The following is a 20,478-nucleotide window of genomic DNA, read 5'->3' on the forward strand; positions in this document are numbered from 1 at the left end:
CCATGTAGTTACTGCAGTTTGGCTCCACTGACTACAACAGAACTGTCTGCATTAGACACCATACACTATGAAGGTCTTACAAGTGAATGCACCAAGAGCAACAATTCTCCAAATTATCTAGATCCAATGACTGAATCAGCAAATGTAAATAACATGGTAATAAGAAGCACCAGGATAGTGATAGAAACCAATGTAAAGTACTACAGCAGAGCCAATGTCACCACACATAGTAACTGATAGGAATAGTGTTATGTTCAGTTTCCATACATTTACACAATTCATTTATTACTACAAGTCCTGCTGTACAGACAACAACCTGAAGGAGCTGCAGATCACAGCCGCAATGTGTGGACTATGCAATTATTCTAGCAGTACTAACACGAGGAAGGCATGCTGACACTTATAGTCACACAGCAGGGACAGGGCGCTCAGGAGACAGAAGGGTCACCGGGCCCCTTGTGAGCTAACTAGCGCCACCATCTGTTCACTGACTAAGGCTGACAGCCGCCATGCTGAACACACGTAATATCTCCACACAGACATGGCGTAGTGAACGTGGCTCTGCTCTATTTGCTTCCTTTCATTTCTCACCTTCAACATGACAGCGGAGGGGAGGTCAGGCTGCAGGAGGAAACCAGGCCTCAGTGCCCTTAGCAACCGCTAGACCCTAGCAACGCGTACGTGCGCTGTGACGGCGTCTCGGATGGGACAAATATTTTCAAGATTGTTTCTACCTTTAAGAAAATCAGAGGAATCTACTTCACAAAATGTAATAACATTTATTCAAACAGGCTTCCATTCTATAGTGAACATGGCATCAATTACATAGATAGGGATAGAATTAGGAAGCGGAAGCGAAACCTTGACACACAGTGCGCCATCTTTGTGAAGGGAAGAGTATGGGAGAAACGGGATGTGACGTTTTAGCTCCTAGGGTTGTCATGGTGATGGTAAACATTGCGATCCTGGGTAAGGAGTAGACTATCATCGCAGGTATACTATACAGTACTGGAGAGCATAGGATGAACATGTGTATATATATATATATATATATATATATATATATATATATATATATATATATGCACATAACTGAGCACCTGCCCCGGGGCTTCAGAGATGACGTTACAGTGCTTTATTTTGCAGTAAGATGGATCCCCGTGCCAAATCCTGCACATCAATCTCTATCAGTATTCCTACCAGTGCCTCAGAAGAATCACTGCCACCAAAGCAAGCAGTAGTAATACATAAGTAAGTGTTCCTGTAATGTCAGTGGCATGGTGACTGCTGGGTTCTCTCAGACCAATATTGGGAGACAAATCTTATGGTTTATATAATAAAAAGTTGTTTCCTTAGGCTGGATTCACATCTGCGTCTGGTATCTGTCTGCTTGCAAACCGTTTTAAGAGAAAAATGGTTTGGTACAAAGAAGATTCCAAACAGTTACACAGCGGATACCCGAATCCGTCTTTTTAGACGGTTAGTCAGTGCGTGTCAGTTCAATAAAACGGACTGTTTATGTCCGGCTTTGACCAATCCATTTTTCTTTCTTTCTCCTGAGCTTGCACATAGGAAAAAACGGATTGCTAAATAGACGCAAACTGACGCTAGGTTCACACCTGCGTTCTTCTTTCCGTTCTGTGCTTTCCGTCTTCTGCATGCCAGAAGACGGAAACCACAGACCGGGGCCGGCTGTGAGTGGCAGTGAGCGTTTTATGCTCTCCGCCGCGAAACCGGATTTTTTTATCTGGACACAGAGTACTGCATGTCCGACTCTGTGTCCGGATTATAAAACCCGGTTTCGCGGCGGAGAGCATAAAACGCTCACCGCCGCTCACGGCCGGACATCTCTCTCACCCATTCAAATGAATGGGTGAGAGAGACTCCTGCAGGTTTCCGTCTCCTGCCTCTGTTTTAGGCAGGAAACGGAAACCTGCATAACGGAGTTCACAACGCTGATGTGAACGAGCCCTGATTGCTATTCATTTGTAATCCACTTTCCATAGACTTCAATGTTAAAAAAAAACGGATTGGTTGCTGTCCGTCTGAAATCCTTATTTTTTGAACGGAGAAAAAGTCCTTCAAGTTTCTATCCGTTGAAAAGAGTAGATACCAGACAGAAATGCTCCAAATGCAGACCTGCAGATGGTTTTTACAACTCATTGAAATCAATGGGTTTTTAAAATGAACCGTTTGAAATCAGCTTTTGAGGATTTTGAGACATTTCAAAAACTGATTTCGTGTGGAGAGGCAAAAACAGATGTGAACTCGACCTAAGAGACAGAAAAGGTCTAACAGGCGCCAACCCTATTTGATAACTGGAGATATAACCATTTACCACTATGTAAATTGTTGGAAATAACCTACTGGACCTTTATGATGACTTGTCTTGTGTTGATTAAGTAATTATAAGTGCACTTGTTCTATATAGATGGAGGATGGCTCAAACGCATTTCCTCAAGTGGGCCATGGAAACCCAGTCTGACACTTTAGATGCACCAACGTTATACTTTGTTTTGTTCAGGATTGATATTGGTGTTGCTGCTATACGAATTCAAAGAGCATGGAGATGCCACCACAACAAACAGATTTTTAGACTCCTAAAACATGCTGCCCGAGCTGCTGTGAGTGTAAACCTATTTTTTTTATTAGCATCTTAAAGCATCACTCCAGTAACATTTATTAAATCTTACCTTAGTTTCACATCTGTGTTTGTGGGGACTGCCCAAAAAATGCGGAGAGAAAAGTCCTGCTTGCATTTTTTAAGCAGATTTGGGGACGGAAACCCTGAACGAAGATCAGGCGCAGGTGTGAACCTTGTGTTAGTCCTGTAGTACAGGGAATACTAATGTAAAGTGAATGATGTACTAACTCACCAGGTGTGTTCACTTCATTCAGTCACCAAAGTGTCCTCTGACTGGTTCACGTACCAGCCAGAAATCTCAGATTAAGCCGCGATCTACACAGTGGATTTGATTGCGAGTCCTGACTGAAGCTTGCTGTGACACCCTAGAATTCCTTCACCATTGTAGGTGAATGGAGTCCCAGTGCAGCCCTGAGGGTGCTGTCACTGCAATTTTTTGCAACTACAAGTTGCATTCATAGCACCCCCGAGGTCGCATTACATTAGTGAAGAAGTTTCAGGGTGACATGGCAATTTTTGGTTGAAACAATAACTGGTCAGATATTTGTATATTAAATATGATGTAGCTTTAGGTCGTATTCACATGTCCACATGTGTACGTATACGTTCATATTTTGTTGCCGATGCCATACAGACTTATTCATTTCAATATGTTTAGTAACGGATGCACATCCTGATTTTTCTTTGATGTTGAGGAACCAGGGATGCATCACATAAATGAAAGGTCTGTGGAAAAAATCAAATAACATTTGTGTGCTATACTTTTTTGTATGGACCCAAATACATACAAAGTTTAGAGGATGAAACAAAAATAAAGTGGATCAACCATGGACAGCACACCACCTACAAATAAACAGGGTGGGGTGCTGACTGAAGTGGGTGCGTGTATGTCAGAAAGGCACTTTTAGGCCCCGTTCCCACGGAGTAACGCGCCGCTCATTTAGACACATAAACACATGTCAGAGTGAGGCGCTTCAAAACAGATCCCATTGACTTCAATGGGTGTTGGCTTACGCGCGCTACACATTGAAATCAATGGGAGGCTTTATAACCCATTGATTTCAATGTGTAACGCGCGTAAGCCGGCACCCATTGAAGTCAATGGGATCTGTTTTGAAGCGCCTCACTCTGACACATGTTTATGTGTCTAAATGAGCGGCGCATTACTCCGTGGGAACGGAGCCTTACACAAGTTGACCCAATACAAAAGGTCAGGAGCAGATGTTCCTCAGAAATGCTTGTTCATGATCTTTGTCTTGATGCTACATGTGGAGGTAGGAATGGTGTATCTCCAGTTTAGCTTTGACAGTGTCCCGTAGCCAATTTACATGATAATCATGATTTTAAAATATACATAAATCATATGATCACCCAACAAGTAAGCAATTTATACATTTATACCTGTTGCAGATTTTGCTACAGTTTTTTTTTTTTTTTGAGCCAAAGCCTGGAGTGGATTGAGCAGAAAAAAAGAAATATAAGCGCTTCCTATATATTTGCACAGCATATAGGCCAGTTTTTGTGGTGCAAATTAAGCCAGAATCCAGGAACATTTTATTTGGTTAATAACCTTGGTAAATATTCCCCTATATGTTTTAAGGGCAACATAAACTAATACCGTGAGATGTATCAATGGCTTTATTACAATACCCTAACCAACCTCTGCTGCTTATCATCACTAATTCTGAATAAACCTGCAACAATTTTATGTGTGAACTGTTTTGTAGGAAACATGTGCAACATATCAAATTCTCAAGAAAGTCAGTCCTCTGGAAGCTGAATTACTGAAAGATCCTGGGATGCAGTGTAAAGTAAGATTCAGGTAGTACACATGGGGAGACCTACCAAGAGGGGAATTTTAAAGTCATTTGCTGTAATTAGCAGCAATTTGATCAAATCATGTACAATGTTTGTTAAATTTGATGCACATTTAACCCTTCAGTTGCTGTAAGTCGTTGGATGTTTTGCAAAGCTGGTAACTAGTACAATTTTTACATTTTAATATGTACAAATATCATTTGAGAAAAAGTGTGATTTATCAAAAAAAAGGTATTACAAAAAACATTTTCTCTTTACACAAGCGTAAAGGTTTCTTAGTGTGAACTTACTCTATTTTCAGCTGTAATTTTTATTAAAGAGTCTTACAATAAAATTCACAACAACACAGAAAAATAGAAAAGGGGCCACAACATGTGGCATAACAATCCGATTGGATAAACCGTATACAAACTATACAAGAACCAAACAAACAACCAGACAAAAGACAGGGGGGTGGGGGAGGAGGGATAGGGAGAACAGATGTCATAGCCCATGTAGAATACAGTAGGTGTCCTAGTGCGACCAGATGACATCAAATGCATCCAAGTTGTGGTTGAAAGTTGCGGTAAGGAACTCAAGGCTATGGACAGCCTTCATGCGGACAACTAATTCAGACCCCGTAGTAGGGAACACCTCTTTCCAATGAAGGACAATAAGAGTCTTTGCTGCAGTACACAGAAAGAGGAACAGCTTAGACTTAGTTAGTCTTAGTCTTTTTGCCTAAATTTCTGGGAGGCAAATTGAATAGGTAAGTAAAAGGATCTAATGGATCTCCCTGTACAAAGAGAGCGTCCGGAGTTTAACTTTCATTCAAAAAAGGTGGAGGATGGGGCAGTCCCAGAAAATATGGTACACAGTGCCCCATGAGGTCTGGCAGCGCCAACATGAGGAGTGGATAATAGGATTAAGGTTGTGGACAAAAACTGGTGTATGATACCAATGCATGAGGATTTTATATTGAGTTTCACGAAACGGACCAGATGATCTCCCATTGCCAGGTAAGATCTGCCTATTCAGAGCTGCAGCCCACTTAACCATTTACTTATGACGTGGGGAAGATCAGTGTGAATTTACTCTAAACCTTAGTTTAAACCTTATTTTATGAAAGCAAACAACCTGATGTCTATTGACAGCCATATTCACTTTCATGGAATGTCACTTAACAAACAAAAATTGGATAATTGTGTCCGTCCAAAAATACGTTGCATAAAAGAGGCTGCATACGGACACCGCTGGTTTGCTTTAAAAACCAATTTGAATGAACAGGTTAGAAAAGTGACAACCGGGAAGCCGTCCCCTATGCAGTTTCTCTGGAGATTAAGGGTAAGTTCACACAGGGTTTTTTGGTCAGGATTTTGAGGCGAATACAGCCCCAAAATCCTGCTCAAAAAGATGGCTCCCATTGAAATCAATGGGAGCCGCTCAGGAGCTTTTTCCAGGAGCCGTTTCTTCCAGCTCCCGGAAAAGAGAAGCTAGGTGCTCATTCTTCAGGCCGAGTTGCCTCACGATTCGGCCTGAAGATACTCTCTCCTCCTGACTAGGCCCATTCATTGGATGTGTAAAATGAGTGGAAAAAAGGTACCCAAATTACCCCTCTAATGAAAGATGCAGGAGCCGGAAGAAATTGGCTTCATGCACTGTATAGTGGCCGGGCACCATTACTGCAGATCAGTTCCCTTTGACTTCAATTACATTCACTTGTTATTCCATGAAAAGAACTACATATGGAAAGTAAAATATTGCATTCCCATCTACGTCATGAGATACACACACATACAAAATAACTGTTGTAAGATCAGGACAAAAATATCCATTACTTGTTTCCCTGTAGGTTGCTGCTTGCCTTATCGTATGAATACATACTATACAGTGACATTTTTGATCTTTCTGTTTTGCAGGTTTGCTGGTTATGAGTTTCCACCATTCATTGTTTTTAAGATTTTCCACAGTTCAGCAGGCCATGGAAACCGATATATCACCGGGAAGAGAATAATTGTACCCTCTAGTGAGGTAAAGTGTATATGTCAGGTGACTGATAGATGGATACCTATATATTGCTTTCATTTCAGTAAAAGTATTCCGCTTTTCTGTGAGTGTATACCTAGGTGACATTAACTATGTTTATTGCAATTCTATGTTTATGCTATATTTACAATTCTATATTTATATTGAAGTGTTGATATTCATTTCATTGTGTTGCTGTGGTTACTGTTGATTCCTGTTTCTGTTCCCGTGGCCATATCACTATATGTGGCATCAGCCACTGAACCAAAAAACAAAGATCTATGATTTGAAATTACTTTGATATATCTATATTGTGCCCATTGATTTCCCTGTTATTGTTCTAAGTATGTCAGTTCATATGGTAAGAGCCATAGAAAACCATGAAAAACTGCAATTCTAAGAAGTCACAGTATGCAGAAAACTATTAATATATTATTTACTTTTATTTTTTACTGTTGTGAATATAGAGGGAGCATATTCTGAAGCGGTGTATAGAGATTATAAGATTGGGCAACATGGTGGTTCAGTGGTTAGCACTGCAGCCTTGCAGTGCTGGAGTCCTAGGTTCAAAACCCGCTAGGAACAACTGAAAGGAGTTTGTATGTTCTCCCCGTGTTTGTATGGATTTCCTCCCATTCTACAAAGACATACTGATAGGAAAAAAAAAGTACATTGTGATCCCTATATGGGGCTCACAATCTACATAAAAAAAAATAGATTATAAGATTATTTGTATCTCATAACCACACTAGCACAAAATTCATAGGACAACAACTCTCATATTAATATGTTATTGGCGTTCTGGAGGAAACCAGAGCACCCTGAGTAAACCTATGCTGCAGGGGGAGAATATATACTCTGTATGCTGTTGGAGTATATAAATATGGGAAGATTCTGACGAGAAGTGCACCAAAATTTTATGCATTTTGGCATATCTTGGCATTACATTAAGACCAATTATTTAGATTTAGGCTATGGCCACAAATCCTGCAGTGCCATTTTGCTGTTTTATTGCTGTAACATGCATGCGCCTGCGATTGCGTGTTTTTTTTTATTTTTAAAAGATTGTAATTAACTGTGTACACCCACACATATACACATGAATTTGACAAAAACTTATCCGATACATAACACAGGGTTCACAGGATATGCCCTATTTGTGTGATAGTCCTACTTCTGCGATTCTTTCCCTTGGGAGAATAGAGGTCCTGAAATACCCAATTTACGGACTGAAATTATAGGACAAATACCATTTTTTATTTTGTAGGCTGCAGGTGATGCTTGCAGATTAATGGGAAACCGTGCATATTATGAACAAATGATTTGTGATCAACTTGAGCATCAGAAATACGGAATCACAGATGTTGTGGATGTAGCAACCTTTAAAGATTACATGCAAGTAAGAGACTTTGACCTTGACAGTAAGAAGACATCCATATCTTAATTACATGTCTTGTAATGTTAATTAGGGGGGGTTCACACTACCATTGGTGTCCGCTCAGCAGTGTCCGTGGCTATTGTCCGTACAATATTTTAGCAATGGACACTAGCTGGTCTGTTTGCAATTTCCTTTCACTTCAATGGGATTTTATCTTGTGTCCTTTAGTGTCCATTTACAACCATGTCCGTTTTTTCAAGCGGACAAAAATATCGTATAGGCAGGACTTTTCTGTCTGTTTGAAAAAACAATGAAAATCATCTATTTGGTTTTTTACAGTCCATTAAAAATGGATGTAAAACGGATGTAGAAGGCCATTAAAAACAACTGATTTATCTATTTTTCACAGCCAAGAAACAGACATAGGTGTGAGTATAGTCATGGCGCATGCTGCTGTGCAGGCCTGAACTGTTCATCATACAGGAGACATCTACCCACCAAGGGAGTGAAACCTTTAGAGGGAAAACCAATTAAATTACATAAGAAGACTAAGGCTAGATTCACGCGTCCGAGTTTCATCCGCGAAACTCAGCCCAAGTGTGAACTGGATTTACCAGCCTCTACAGTGTGCCGGAACATGGACTCCTAGCAGTATGGCTATCTATTATATTAAGAGTCCTATCTCCCAGCAAAATACTGTGCCATAGTGATTATTGTATAGGACAATTCGTCGCTAGACGGCAGTACTTAGTATCATAGATAAGTATAGTGCAAGGCAAGGAGTCTCTATCTCAGCATGGTGTTCAGGCCTGTAGATCCAGCTCATAAACAGATTCACAGAGTTTCACAGAGGAATCTCAGTCATGTGAATATAGGCTAAAACATGTTCCTATGTATATATTGTTAGCAATAATTAAATTGAATAATGGAATAAAGTAAGTTGATTATAATATATATATATATATATATATATATATATAAAAATTACCGAACCCAAAGCAATCTCAATACTAGAAAAAATACAAAGATACCCACAAAAACTCAAAGCACCAACTAAGTATCAATGTATAAATAGCACAAAAAAATTTTTTTGTTTTAAATCTAATTTTATTATTACAACCAATTTTTTAAATGTAAAGAATATTGGTATCAGGAAAACACAAACACATAAAAACATTTAAAAACAACAGATGTCAAACAACAAGAGTGGAGGTCGCATTGGACTGAGCAGCTCCAGCAGGTGCATAATCTGCTAGTGGTGTAGGGGATGAAAACAGCCACAATTAATGTGTGTATAGAAGGGCCCTGTATTTTGTATATATAAATGTAAATAGGCTCCTATTGCCCACAATATCACAAGATCAGGGCACTTAATTGAAAAGTATCTGTAGCATTGCAAAAATCATACCCACATCACCACTATATAGTTAGAGCATATAAGGTAACAGGAACAATGTAAAGTTACACACACATGCCAGTATTACATGAGCCAGCCTACATAGGACAAAAGATGTAAAGCATATACATAAACCACTGCTCACCAGCTGCGACCTCCACTCTGAGCCCCGACGGACCGTTTCGCCCCTGCTTCTTCAGGGGGCTACAAAATTAGTTTCTGTCTGTCTGTCCTTTATGTGCGACCAACCGACTGGACCGATTTTCACCAAATTTGGCACACAGATACATCAGGTGTCTGGGAAGGATTTAGACTGGGCATCTCGGATGTATCCTTCCTGAGATACAGTATTCCCAAAACAGTGACCTGCATTAGCCAATAAAAACCTGCAAGTCTTTCACTCATATTCCAACTGCCATACACACAGTCACACCACATGCACACAGCATTACTCCAGGTGTATCCAACACTGATATCCAGACTGAAATACACACATCAGAGGATTAGATACATAGCTCAGCACACAGTATCACACATCAGAAGAATAGATAGACAGCTCAGCATACACCATCACACATCAGGGGATTAGATACACAGCTCAGCATGCACTATCACACATCAGATGATTAGATACACATCTCAGCACGCATCAGAGGATTAGATACACAGCTGAGCACACAATATCACACATAGAGGGTTAGATACACAGCTCATCACACAGTTTCACACATCAGGGATTAGATACACAGCGCAGCACACACTATCAGACATCAGGGAATTAGATACACAGATTAGCACATAGTATCACACATAAGGGGATTAGATACACAGCTCAGCACACAGTATTACACATCAGAGGATTAGATACACAGCTCAGCACATAATGTCTCACACAGAGGATTAGATACACAGCTCAGCACACACTATCACACATCAGGGGATTACATACACAGCTCAGCATACATAAGAGTATTAGATACATCTCAGCAGACACAATTACACATCAGAGCTTTACTCCAGGTTTCCCTTACAACGCAGCCATTTTTCTTCACTGCAGTAGGTCAGCTTTAAAGAGGCAGGGCGCAGTTGATGATACTGTTACACAAGTTCACATTCACACAGCTTAACAATTGATCGCAGGTTTTTCACTGATATCTAAACTGAAATACACATGATCACATGATGCCTATGGACATACACAAACAACACAAAATAGACCAGTGCAAAACTGGGCAATTCTTATGGGGCCACTACACAAACAAAAAATGAAATATACCCATGCGAAGTCGAGGCCTCCTGTTAATTATAAAAAGGTTGACTTTCAGTTTGTTTCGTGAAGACATTTAGTACTGAAGAAATACAGTATATATGTCAGGCTTCATGAATTAACAACACTTTGTTTTTTAGTATATAAGTCACCTTGATGAGACTCCAGCCCATCGTGGAGGACGAGATAACTTCTGGAGAAGGCTGTCTCAAAAAAATGTGCCAAGGACAACACTTATGTATGACATAGTGGATTATGCAGAGTCGGGAACTCTGTCCAGTAGACTTAGAGAAGAAATGAACTTTCTCCTTCAGCTGCCCCACACTGAAGACGTGCAGTGCCAGCAGCTTAGTGCTGTCTCACAAGTCAGGTGATTAAGAAAATTATTACTTTTGCTAGATCTGGTAATAATTATAGTGTTGTAAATTATGTGACTTCTGGCAGTAATTCTTTAGAATACCGTAAAATAATAAGCTACTCTACAGTAGGCCATGCGCACTTTCTGGACCCCCGAAAAATCATTTGTCCCTACTTATCTCTATATGCTGGCCTCTAGAGATGACATTTTGATACAGCCAATCACTGGTTGTGTTGGTGACTTCGTCGTGTTTGTGGCAGCCAATATCGAAATGTTATGTTTGGACAAACGGACAGAGAAACCCTCTGATACCCAAGAAAGGACCTGAATTTATTAAATTATGTACACTTTGTTTTGTTTTTTGGCATAAGGACTAAAGTTAGGGCAGCCTCTAAGTGCAAACATGAAGATTCCCAAAATATTTAATTACATAATGTATACTTGAAAAAAAAGCTTTTAGATCAATTTATTAGTAATTATAATGAGAGTAATGAATGTTACATATATACCGCATATAGTCGAGTATAAGCCGAGTTTTTCAGCACAGCTTTTGTGCTGAAAAAGCCCCCCTCGGCTTATACTCGAGTCAAGCAAAAAAAAAAAAAAAATTTTATTATAAATAGTGAAAAAAAGAAGTTTTGAAAAAATAAAATAAAAAAAAGTTCTAAATCACTCCTTTTCCTAGAATACATATAAAAGTAGAAAAATACCGTGAAACACAAACACGTTAGGTATCCCTGTATCTGAAAGTGCCCGGACTACTGAATATAGGGTATCTGCAGAGCTCCAGTTCCCTCGAGAAGGGGTTAATAGGAGCACTGCAGATACCCTATATTCAGCCAGGCTGAATTCCAAGTGGGGGGGAAAAAAAACAGTCCTCAAGCTCAGGGAAGGGGCAGACAGACAACCAAAACACCCCCTCACTTTCTCCAGCACCCAGCATCTACTGCACGCAAAAACTCTGACCATTTTAATTTTTGAAATTTTCCAGTAGCTGCTGCATTCCCCCCCCCCCCCCAGGCTTATACTCGAGTCAATAAGTTTTCCCTGTTTTTTTTGTGGTAAAATAAGGGGCCTCGAGTTATAATTGGGTCGGCTTATACTCAAACATATACGGTATATAGTACAGACCAAAAATTTGGACACACCTTCTCATTCAAAGAGTTTTCTGTATTTTCATGACTATGAAAATTGTAGATTCACACTGAAGGCATCAAAACTCTGAATTACCACATGTGGAATTATATACTTAACAAAAAAGTGTGAAACAACTGAAAATCTGTCTTATATTCTAGGTTTTTCAAAGTAGACACCTTTTCCTTTGATTCCTGCTTTGCACACTCTTGGCATTCTCTTGAAGAGCTTTAAGAGGTAGTCACCTGAAATGGCTTTCACTTCACAGGTGTGCCCTGGGATTTCTTGCCTTATAAATGGTGTTGAGACCCTCAGTTGTGTTGTGCAGACGTCAGGTGGATACACAGCTGATATACTGAATAGACTGTTAGAATTTGTATTATGGCAAGTCAGCTCTACTAGTGTCTCACTGGCAGAGCCAACTGCGAAGACGACAGAGAAGGGGAGGATCCAGCTGAAGATAGAGGCGTCGCAGGATCGTGTTTTCGAGCAGCAGTGAGGACGCTCCCGCCGCATTTTCAGCAAAGGTTTGGGGTGCTGGAGTTCTTTTTATACACACCCACTAATTAACCGATCAATTAGTGAGCACTGGTGAGGCTGTAAACTAGGATTCTGCATTATATGACAAGGCGACAAAACTTTTGTGTTGCCAAAATCTGATCTTTCTGTGTTCATTAAATGATCAATATCTCGCCATTGAAGCCAATTTATTTTCTTAATAAAAAACACATTAGGGAGGGTTTCAGCTTTCATATGAGTCATTTCTTAAACCAATAGATGAATTTAAAGTCAGTTTATAAGTTTTTGATTCCACAATACGGATAAGTGACAGAACTTTTGTGAGGGACTATATATATGTCACTAGGATGTCTATATTGGTTATTAGTTTCCTATATTTTTCGGTCTCATGTATTGTAGATCACCTGTGCCACCTCCCTCATCAGCCATTTCTTCCTACTTGTCATCATTGTATTCTGCAACACCAAGACATTCATCCCGAAGATCTCAAAAAGCCCGCCTTAAAGTAGCAAAAATGAAGAGACTTTATAACCCAGGAAAAGCAGAACAGGTAAAATAAATAGTTACTTATAGGGGTAGGCTGGGATTTTTTTTATGGATAGACCATAAAGATCTGATTGGTGGGAGACTGACGGCTGGCCTCTTTAAAGGGGCTCTATCACTGGAAAAAGTAATTTTTAACTAATTATATGCTTGCATAGGCTTTAGAAAGTCTATTCCACACTTACCTTTAGTATGTAGATTGCCTCAGTGGTCTCTGAATAAGTCCGTTTTTATTGATATGCTAATGAGCTTCCAGCCAGCTCAGGAAGTTCCCAGCAGCCTCCTCTCTCCTATTATCTTCTATGTGTGTGAAGCAAACAGGAAGCTGAGTCATCATCAGCAGCAGCAGCAGTCTCCCATAGAAAACAATAGGAGAGGTTTGCACGATCTATCGTGCACCAGTCTAATTAGCATATGAATAAAAACTGACTTATTCAGAAACCACTGAGGTAATCTACATACTATAGGTAGGTGTGGAATAGACTTTCTAAAGGCTATGCAAAGGTGTGATTAGTTAAAAATGACTTTTCCTAGTGATAGGGCCCATCTAAGGTTCGGTTGTTCACGCTGCATCGAGTCCCCATAGTATACAGTGTATGGAGCCAGAAGCAGATGGCTTTTTACACTGTATGGTAGCCGTAGGGTTAATACAGCACAGATTCATCTGGGGGGGGGGTGATGGCCAGCCCTTTCATGGATTCATTGGTCGGGACTGCATCGGATCCCTGTACTGACAGAAATAGATGGCTCTGTACATAGTATAGGACGCAGGACTCATGCTGTAACAAGCACCTTCCCCAAGTTGTTACCATATTGTTGACAACTGTATAAATGCCTGTGTATTCTTTAATAATAGACATTAATCTTGGTCAATAAACTATTCTAGGGTGAAAAAGTGAAAATGATTAAAACTAGTGAGCCTGACTAATTTGTTTTATTTGGATTTTACTTGTATTGGGTAGGATCAGGATGATATCCGAGTTGTCAACCGAAAACTGTTCTCAGGACAAGAGCAGTCAAACCAGGCAATGATTTCTGATGATGACTGGGATGAAGAAGCAGAAAGACTATATGCTTGGAGCCAAAACCTGTCTCTGGAAGAATCTGGAATGCCATCCCCTATTCTTTTATAAAAGCTCTTATATCCTTTGTGTATAAGGACTGTAGTAAATTGTAATACAGGCAACTGAATATTTTACTATGTCCAAATTTTTAAAAAATCCAGCACGGGGTCTATAAACAAAAAAAAAAGCTGGAGACTATATTGATCCACTAATGTTGCCATGTACATGACGTCCTTTTAGATGGACCAATAAAGTCTCCAGTTTTATTGTTTGTGGACACTGTGCTGGATTTTTAAATTTTTTAAAATTTATTTGGACTTGGAATCTGTGTCCCAATGCAATTTGGGCCGCGTGTTCCATGCAACTAAGGAAGTCACAGCGAAAGTGCTAACTATTTCTGCAGTGTATGTTCACATGGAATCCATACAGAATCTTCCTCCCATTGTTGTCAGCAGGATGTGGGGACAAAAAAGTGTTCTGCTCGATCTTGCCATGGATCATCTTCATTTTCTGCCGTGTGAACATATCCTAACTGGATCGTCTGTTTACTTTTTATTATTTTTTTGGAAGTATAGGACATCTGCACAGAGATACAGCGAGGTATAATGGGTGGAGTACATCTCCTTTTACTATATATTCTTACTTGTGTCCATAAACTATCACATGTATCACACATTTTATTTCCCCTCCAGCCGTTATATGGACATGATCTTCCAAATTTACTATAGGGGATATTTAACACGAGTGAGGGGATACTGAATGAGCATCTACCATACCAATAAATGTTTCTGGTGTCAGAGCCGAATATGCAGACCAGCTTCATTGCCCTCTGGTCACGCAAGAAGGTACAGGAATCTTTATACAAAGGTCCACACTTTTACCATTACCCACTTGACCTCTGCGGCTCCATTTTATCCTATATGGGAAGTTTTTGGATAAATTGAAACTGAAATTACACTTTGTACTCGAAGGAACTGCTGTAAGTGCTGCAATATATCAATAAATCTCCCTTCCCCCTTCCCATTTACACTGTTTTTGAGAAAAAAACAAAAAAAAAACATACATTCATCATCATCATCATGCTTTCAATTATCTACTTGGTATCAGGAGCAATTACTGTGCCACAATTCTCCCGACAGGAGTGTTTGAAAACACAATTTTCTTTTTTACTCAGTGGGTTACTGAAGCTATTACCCTCCCCCTTTTAACATCACACATTTAAATACGAGTGTGGTGGGACCCTCATACTTACTTTATTTAGTTATATGTCACAAGCCAATATGGCTGTCTACCAGGGCTGTAGAGTCAAGTCCAGTTTTGAGTGGAGTCAATGTTACTAAGTCCAAAATTGAAATATAAATTCTATATTACAGTTACTGATACTGTATAACTAGATGCACAGATTGTTGCATACTTACTTCAATAGAATTTAATTACTAGTTGGTTTTTTTTTTTTTTGCGAAGTAGAAGAATTTTGCTGCTTGTATGACCATGGCTGCCATTTTTGAAGGCGCTGCTGTGAAGAAGAACGTTCCTGACAGACTGTCAGGAACGCCCTTCTAATTGTGAAGAGCTATAGTACCAGGACCGATAGCTCTTCACCCATGGAACAGATTGTGAAAGCCGACAGTGCGCTGAATTCAGCTTTCCAGTGGTATATCAAACTGCCTGTGCCTAAATCCATGAAAGGTCCTCTTTAAGGGTCCATTCACATGCAGCAGAATCAGCGCTGATATAAAAAGACTCCTATTGAGTTCAATGGGTTCTGTCTTCCGCGTGGAAGTGGGAGGCTTTTTAACCCATTGATTTAAATGTGTTCCACGCTGAAGACAGAACCCATTGAACTCAATAGGAGTCTTTATCAGCGCTGATTCTGCCGTGAGTTATCGTGACAGAATCAGCGCCACTTTCCTCAGTGTGAATGAACCCTAAAAATATGTGAAAAGAAATAAACTTGACAGAATGCTCAATCACTAGTACTGGAAATAAAGAAAACATTATATTATGTGCTAACCTTGGCTCAGTCCTTTCATTGCCTCTAAACATCGGGTTATAAAAAACATCTAAAAAAAAAATTAAAGGGGTTGTCCCATCACAAGGATCCTATCTATACTGCTTGTTAATGTGAATTTAAGACTTTTCCTAAATACACTGCTTCAGCAAAACTGCTTTGTTTGTCCACTATCTTACTTTATTCAATTCATTGTTGACACAGCCCTTGACTTATCTGCTCAAAAGTCAAGTGTGTGTCTGCTGCTCTCAGGGGGGAGGGAGGAGGGACTAAGTGCTCAGGAGCGAGCCTGTGTTTCTAGCTATTCCCGCGTCTACACCATGTGACCTAGGTCCTGCACTCAGATAGGGGAGAGGAGCTGCTTTAATTTCTGAACTCGTCTTCTGTTCTCCCAGTTATCAGGCTAGCTAATTCAATTGTGTTCATTATGGCAGAGACAGGCAGTCTCTGTATGTAACACAGAATGGAGTTGCTCCTGCCTGTACTTCATAGTCCAATATTGTGCATATAGTGTTTGAGGACTTTTGATGACATCACAGGCCCTTCAGCCACCCCATAGGATCACGCTATGTGGTGGGCGGAGCTTCACACTAATTTGGGGTGGAGCTAAACAGGTTGCATGTGAAACCCCACCCACCAAATGACGCAAGAAACCAGGAAGAAAGAAGATTTTACAGCAGTGAAGACTGGTGAGTATGCGACGTGGGAATACCCCTTTAAATACTATAAAGGAAGGGCACACAACCAGCAATGTGCTTAAAGACTAAAAATTTTATTTACATCTTTTTATACACAACTGTACATAGTTTATATTAAAACAATATTAAGATATGTTACAACCATCCAAACCAAGTTTAAAAGCGTAAAACATTTATAAAAAGTAATAATCCTCATTATGTTGAGTTCTACTAAGTAGCCCTGGGGGAGAGTTTTTCAGTGAAACATTCCCAGAAAACATCTCAGAACATGGCTTAGTTACTGAATTGTTTAAAATGGAAAATTCTGTTTTGTTTTTTTTTTCATTTCTTTATCTGCTAATGAGTAAATAACACCTAGATGGTTGAGAACACCAAGGGATAGTTTCAATGATTGTTTTCGTTCCTTGGAGTTCCCATATAGTAGCACACAGGACCTTGAAATAAATGAGATTTCCTTGGCTATAATGTATTGTAAGAATTAATAGAGTCCTGGGATTACAGCAGCCTCTGCACTGACTCAGACAGTGTATAGCAGTGTATTAATAGCAAATATTAATTCACAGGATGAAGAATATGGTAAATCTCAAAATGTATAAACTGTCCAGTGAAATCTCTTTAAGATTAGATAAGATATACCTAGGCCATGATAAGAATAGGTTATATTTCAGATGAAATGAAAACACCATACATTATGAGCTTAGATACATTTTGGTTTTGTTAGTTGTAGAATATGGATACTATATAGGTTATAAATGTACAGTAGATATTAGAGTTTAGATATTTGTCATGCTGTTTTTGCATTCATTTATTCATTTGAGCAACGGTGATGTTCTTTAGTCAGGACACAAAATATTTACAAACCAAAATGATACAAAGATTTAATAAAATAAGGCAAAACTTCCTTGGAATAAATAAATATTCTACTTCTTAGAGTGGTTTGAAGCTTTACTTTTGCTAATTCGAACTTGACAACTGTATAAATACTTAGTGAATGCTGGTGTCGGTGTGTTATGTGCACCAAGTATATAGTGTGTCATTTAAAGGGTTGCTTCACTTTTATTATTTTCTGACTGCAGTATATCCAAACAGATCATTGTTAAATATCTGCAACCACTGATGTAGTCTGGGGGAAAAAATGGATGTCTGGAACCTGTACAGTGTGATATAGGAATTTCCATAGTTTAGACACTCACTGCCCAATTCTTTTGTGTGTGCAGTGAACACAAATGAATACATAGACTATTCTGTAACACATTTTGACAAATATTTCAGTGTACTGGGCCTGTACACTAAGCGATCTTACATGTAGGTTATATCAGTAGTTCTGAACAAGTGAACATAAACTTCATGAGGCCCATTCTGTTATAAACATTGTGAGACATCCTGTATAACAGAAATTCAGATTTATGGGGTGAGGATCAATTGTTGTTATAACTGAACCTCCAGCACCAGTTTATAAAGCTGCAAGAAGAAATGAAACATATATAATGGGATCCAATCCTACTTATGGTATAACTAAAGCCATGTCAATTAGAAACCTATGACTGATCTATATAGAACAACCTCACTGAAATTAGTAGGAACAAATCACAAGTAAAATGTAACTTTCATTAATACACATGAAGAAATTCAAACCCATCCTATAGTAAGTATTCTCATAACCAACCATATCTAGGTGGAGACAACTTCCTGCATCTCCTTTTATTCATTCCAATTTACATAAAAGGGATCATGTATAGGGGTAACTCAAACCGATGGACTACTGATTGTTTGTACCCCTCTATATGTTGTTCTCCTTTGCGCACATTAGGTGATGAATAAAAGGATACACAAGTTTTGTCCACCTAGGTATGGCTAGTTATGAGAATCATAATTGTTGGATGGGTTTGAGTCGCTTGTTTCATGTGCATCAATGAAAGTTAGATTTTACTTCTGATGTATTCCCACCAGAGGGCAGGTCATCAGAGTTTAGAGTTGATTTTCCATTCTGTTATCCCTACTGTTATGGTCCCATGATGTACAGATTTCAGGGTTTAATCTGGCCTTCATCTTTAGGAACCCAGCAGTCTCATTGTCTGCATGGGGTGGTGTTCAGTTTATATCATATTAAGGGTAAGGTCACACTGGGTTTTCTGGTCAAGATTTTGAGTCCGTATCCACCTCAAAATCCTGACAAAAAGGACGGCTCCCATTGTAAGCAATAGGAGGCGGTCAGTTCTTCTTCTCCGGGACCCGGAAAAAGAAGCGAGATGCTCATTCTTTCAGGCAGATTCGCCTCGCGACATCCGCCTGAAGACACTCCCCCCCGACTATGCCCATTCATTTGGGTCTAATCTGGAGCAGAGTGCGCGACTGGATGCCAGTGCACTGCACCAGCATCCAGTCGCAGCTACCCATATTTTGGACCGGAATCTGAGGCGGCCTCAGTCTCAGGTTCCGGTCCAAGAAACCCCGTGTGAACTTACTCTAATGCTAGTGCTAGTTGGGTGCAGATGTGCACAAACGTGTAGCACAAGTCTTCATCTTGGACTTCTTCAATCGCTTTGGATGTGGGTATCCAGGCCAATATATAACACCTAAGATCGCTTTGTTAATAGTCAATTCAGAATACTGCAAGGAACACAGAAATCATCAAATTTAATAAAATGTATTTAGCCCAGCATACTGGAAATTATAAACATGGGACAATACTGTATTGATTAATATTGAGATGAAGTTTTACACTAAAAAAAAAAAAAAAAAAATCTAAAAATAAGTGATGCGATTAAAAAAAAGCAAAAGGTTTTTCTTTCAGAAGGTCATGCCAACCAATGTCAATGTCTGGTTTGTAGTGCATAAAACATACAAAAAAAAAAAAAAGAAAATAAATAGCAAAATGAGTATACCTGAGGTCCAGAAAAAAAAGTTTTAAAAAAATTAAGTACGTACAATAAAAATAAAAAACCCAGAAAAAAAAGCAACACTGTTCAGTAATATAAAGAAGAGAAAAATAAACAGTAACGACTGTGGTACAAATCTCGGAACACCAAAGTATAGCAATCTATTGTGCATTGTGAAGTTATTCTGAAGTACTGAAGTATTACAAGTGTAAATTACCATCTGAGATTTATTCCTGGAAGACTGAAATAAGAAGAGAAATAATATAAAATAGGTTGTAAAAACTTGCAAGAATTAAACATTTAAAGATTCAGTAGAAAAGTTGTGTAAAACAAGAAAATTCTTTCAAATCCTTTAAAAAGAAGCTAGCATGATTTAAAGGGTACGTCTGACCTTAAATGCTTGCTAACTTTTTAACAAACTTTGCATAAATCAATAGTACAAGTGAATATTAAAAACCTTGTGATATATCTTATCACAGAAATATGCCTCTAAGATCTTTTCCTCCTCCCTAACATTCAGTCCAGTCTGAAATCTTTGATGAGTCTGTCTTGGACTGTCAGTTCACTGAAGTATCACATTGTATGTGCCTATTGAAGTCTGTGGAGAAGCGGTGTGTAGTGAAAAAATAGGGGGGGGGAAACAGGCCGCTGCAGATAATAGTAAGTTTTGTATGTCACCCAGTGCAGCTTTTCATATAAATTCTGCTTATTACTTTTCTATAATGTCCTATAGGATGATGATGGTGCCGCTGCCGAGAGAGATAA

General features: G+C 39.2%; 2 protein-coding genes across 2 annotated transcripts in view; one reads left to right on the forward strand and one right to left on the reverse strand.

The window, feature by feature from the left end:
• APOO (apolipoprotein O) overlaps window positions 1–689 on the reverse strand; it is a 40,720-nt gene extending 40,031 nt beyond the window's left edge. Inside the window, exon 1 of the mRNA XM_075262652.1 lies at window positions 592–689. Coding sequence (XP_075118753.1) covers window positions 592–600 — 9 coding nt within the window. The 5' untranslated portion in view covers window positions 601–689. The remainder of the gene's footprint in view (window positions 1–591) is intronic.
• Window positions 690–1,150: 461 nt separating this feature from the next.
• Window positions 1,151–14,194, forward strand: C2HXorf58 (chromosome 2 CXorf58 homolog). The gene is made up of 8 exons (XM_075262653.1): window positions 1,151–1,251; window positions 2,525–2,624; window positions 4,372–4,466; window positions 6,361–6,472; window positions 7,734–7,865; window positions 10,648–10,877; window positions 12,918–13,068; window positions 14,024–14,194. The coding sequence occupies exons 1-8, from the start codon at window positions 1,151–1,153 to the stop codon at window positions 14,192–14,194; spliced, it is 1,092 nt and encodes a 363-aa protein (XP_075118754.1).
• The last annotated feature ends 6,284 nt before the right edge of the window (window positions 14,195–20,478 follow it).

This window comes from Leptodactylus fuscus, chromosome 2, assembly GCF_031893055.1.
Source record: "Leptodactylus fuscus isolate aLepFus1 chromosome 2, aLepFus1.hap2, whole genome shotgun sequence".
NCBI classification, from domain to species: Eukaryota; Metazoa; Chordata; class Amphibia; order Anura; family Leptodactylidae; genus Leptodactylus; species Leptodactylus fuscus.